The sequence below is a fragment of the Lotus japonicus genome, chromosome 5 (genome assembly GCF_012489685.1).
Source record: "Lotus japonicus ecotype B-129 chromosome 5, LjGifu_v1.2".
Classification (NCBI taxonomy): domain Eukaryota; kingdom Viridiplantae; phylum Streptophyta; class Magnoliopsida; order Fabales; family Fabaceae; genus Lotus; species Lotus japonicus.
The window spans coordinates 63,934,172-63,935,833 of NC_080045.1; the positions used below are offsets into that span (position 1 = coordinate 63,934,172).

The 1,662-nt window shown below is 42.4% G+C and overlaps 1 protein-coding gene across 1 annotated transcript; it reads right to left on the reverse strand.

The window, feature by feature from the left end:
- Window positions 1-347: 347 nt before the first annotated feature.
- LOC130718856 (uncharacterized) lies at window positions 348-982 on the reverse strand. Its single transcript, XM_057569485.1, has 2 exons — window positions 575-982; window positions 348-504 (listed from the first exon to the last, which is right to left on the reverse strand). Exons 1-2 carry the CDS (start codon window positions 877-879, stop codon window positions 480-482), a joined length of 330 nt encoding a protein of 109 aa, XP_057425468.1. The 5' UTR covers window positions 880-982; the 3' UTR covers window positions 348-479.
- Between the last annotated feature and the right edge of the window lie 680 nt (window positions 983-1,662).

Here is a 1,662-nt window from a genome sequence, read left to right on the forward strand (position 1 = left end):
GAATCATATTGGCTCTGAGAAAAAGAGAATCCAAGAAGGGTAGACCGAAATTTCTCAAACCATGCCCGAGGAGCCTGCCGCAAGCCATATAAAGAACGCTTGAGTTTGCACACGCCTTCAGAGGAAGAAAACAAGCCTGGAGGAGGTTTCATAAAAATATCTTCTGCTAAATCACCATGAAGAAATGCATTCTTCACATCCATTTGATATAGGGACCAACCTTTAGAGGCAGCAATAGAAAGGATTGTGCGGACAGTGGTCATCTTTGCCACAGGTGCAAAGGTCTCATCATAATCCACCCGTATTCTTGTTTGTTACCCAAAGCAACCAACCGGCCTTATAACGATTGAGAGAACCATCAGAATTTAACTTCACAGAGTACACCCATTTGCAACCAATTGGTTTAACACCAAGAGGGCAAGGGACTATGTCCCAAGTGAAATTCTCCTGAAGTGCTTGTAGCTCATCTTGCATGGCCTTTACCCAACGCATGTCCTTAACAGCCTGCGAATAACATGTGGGAATAGGTATACTAGATAAAGTAGCAGTAAGAGAAGTAGGCTCCCATCCATACCTATCAGGTGTTCGATGCAGGCGAGTGGATCGACGCAGGGTAACTGGTGCTGGTTCAGGCGGAGGATCAGCATCGGGAGGGGGCAAAGTAGGAGGTCGTCTAGTATACACCTGTCCAGGTTTAAAACGTTCTATAGGACGAGGAACATCAGCAAAGGTATGAAGAGGAACAAAACTGTTAGAATCAGAAGGAAAACATGGAAAATAATATTGATAATCAAAGAAAACCACATTTCTAGAAATGCGCATGCGTTGAGCAATGACATCATAACACAAAAATCCCTTTTGATTAGGAGAATAACCCATAAAGGCACACTGCACAGATTGCGCGCCGAGTTTATGACGCTCTAGAGGTGGCAAGTGCACAAAGCAGACACACCCAAACGTGTGAAGGTCATCATAACTTGGCTGTGTGTTATAGAGACGAAAGAAAGGAGAATCAAAAGCCAAAACCTGAGATGGGAGGCGGTTGATCAAGTATACAGCCGCAGACAAAGCTTCAACCCAGAATTGAGAAGGAACAGAGGCTTGAAGCAGTAATGTTCGGGTAACATCAAGCAAGTGCCGATTTTTGCGTTCTGCAACGCCATTTTGCTGCGGCGTATATGGACAAGAACGTTGTGAAAGAATCCCCTTCTGCCACAAGTACTCTTGAAAGTTGTGAGAAATATATTCCCCACCGAATCAGTACGCAAAACCTTGATACCTGTGTCAAACTGAGTCTCTATATATGCCAAAAACTGTTTAAACATACAAAAGACATCAGATTTAGAGCGGAGAAAATAGATCCATGTAAACCGGCTATAGTCATCAATAAAGGTTACAAAGTATTTATACTTTGCATGAGACAAGACCGGTGACATACCCCAAACATCACTATGAATAAGATCAAAACATTTAGTGGCACGATGAGCTATAGAGGGAAAGGGAAGAGTCTTGCTTTTAGCAAGTTTGCACACAGAACAATCAAATGCAGAATTAGGAATAACAATTTTATTACTCAACAATCCAGATTTCAATAAATGAGCTAAAACAACTGAGTTTGGGTGACCCAATTTTCTATGCCAGTCCTCATACTTATTTGGGACA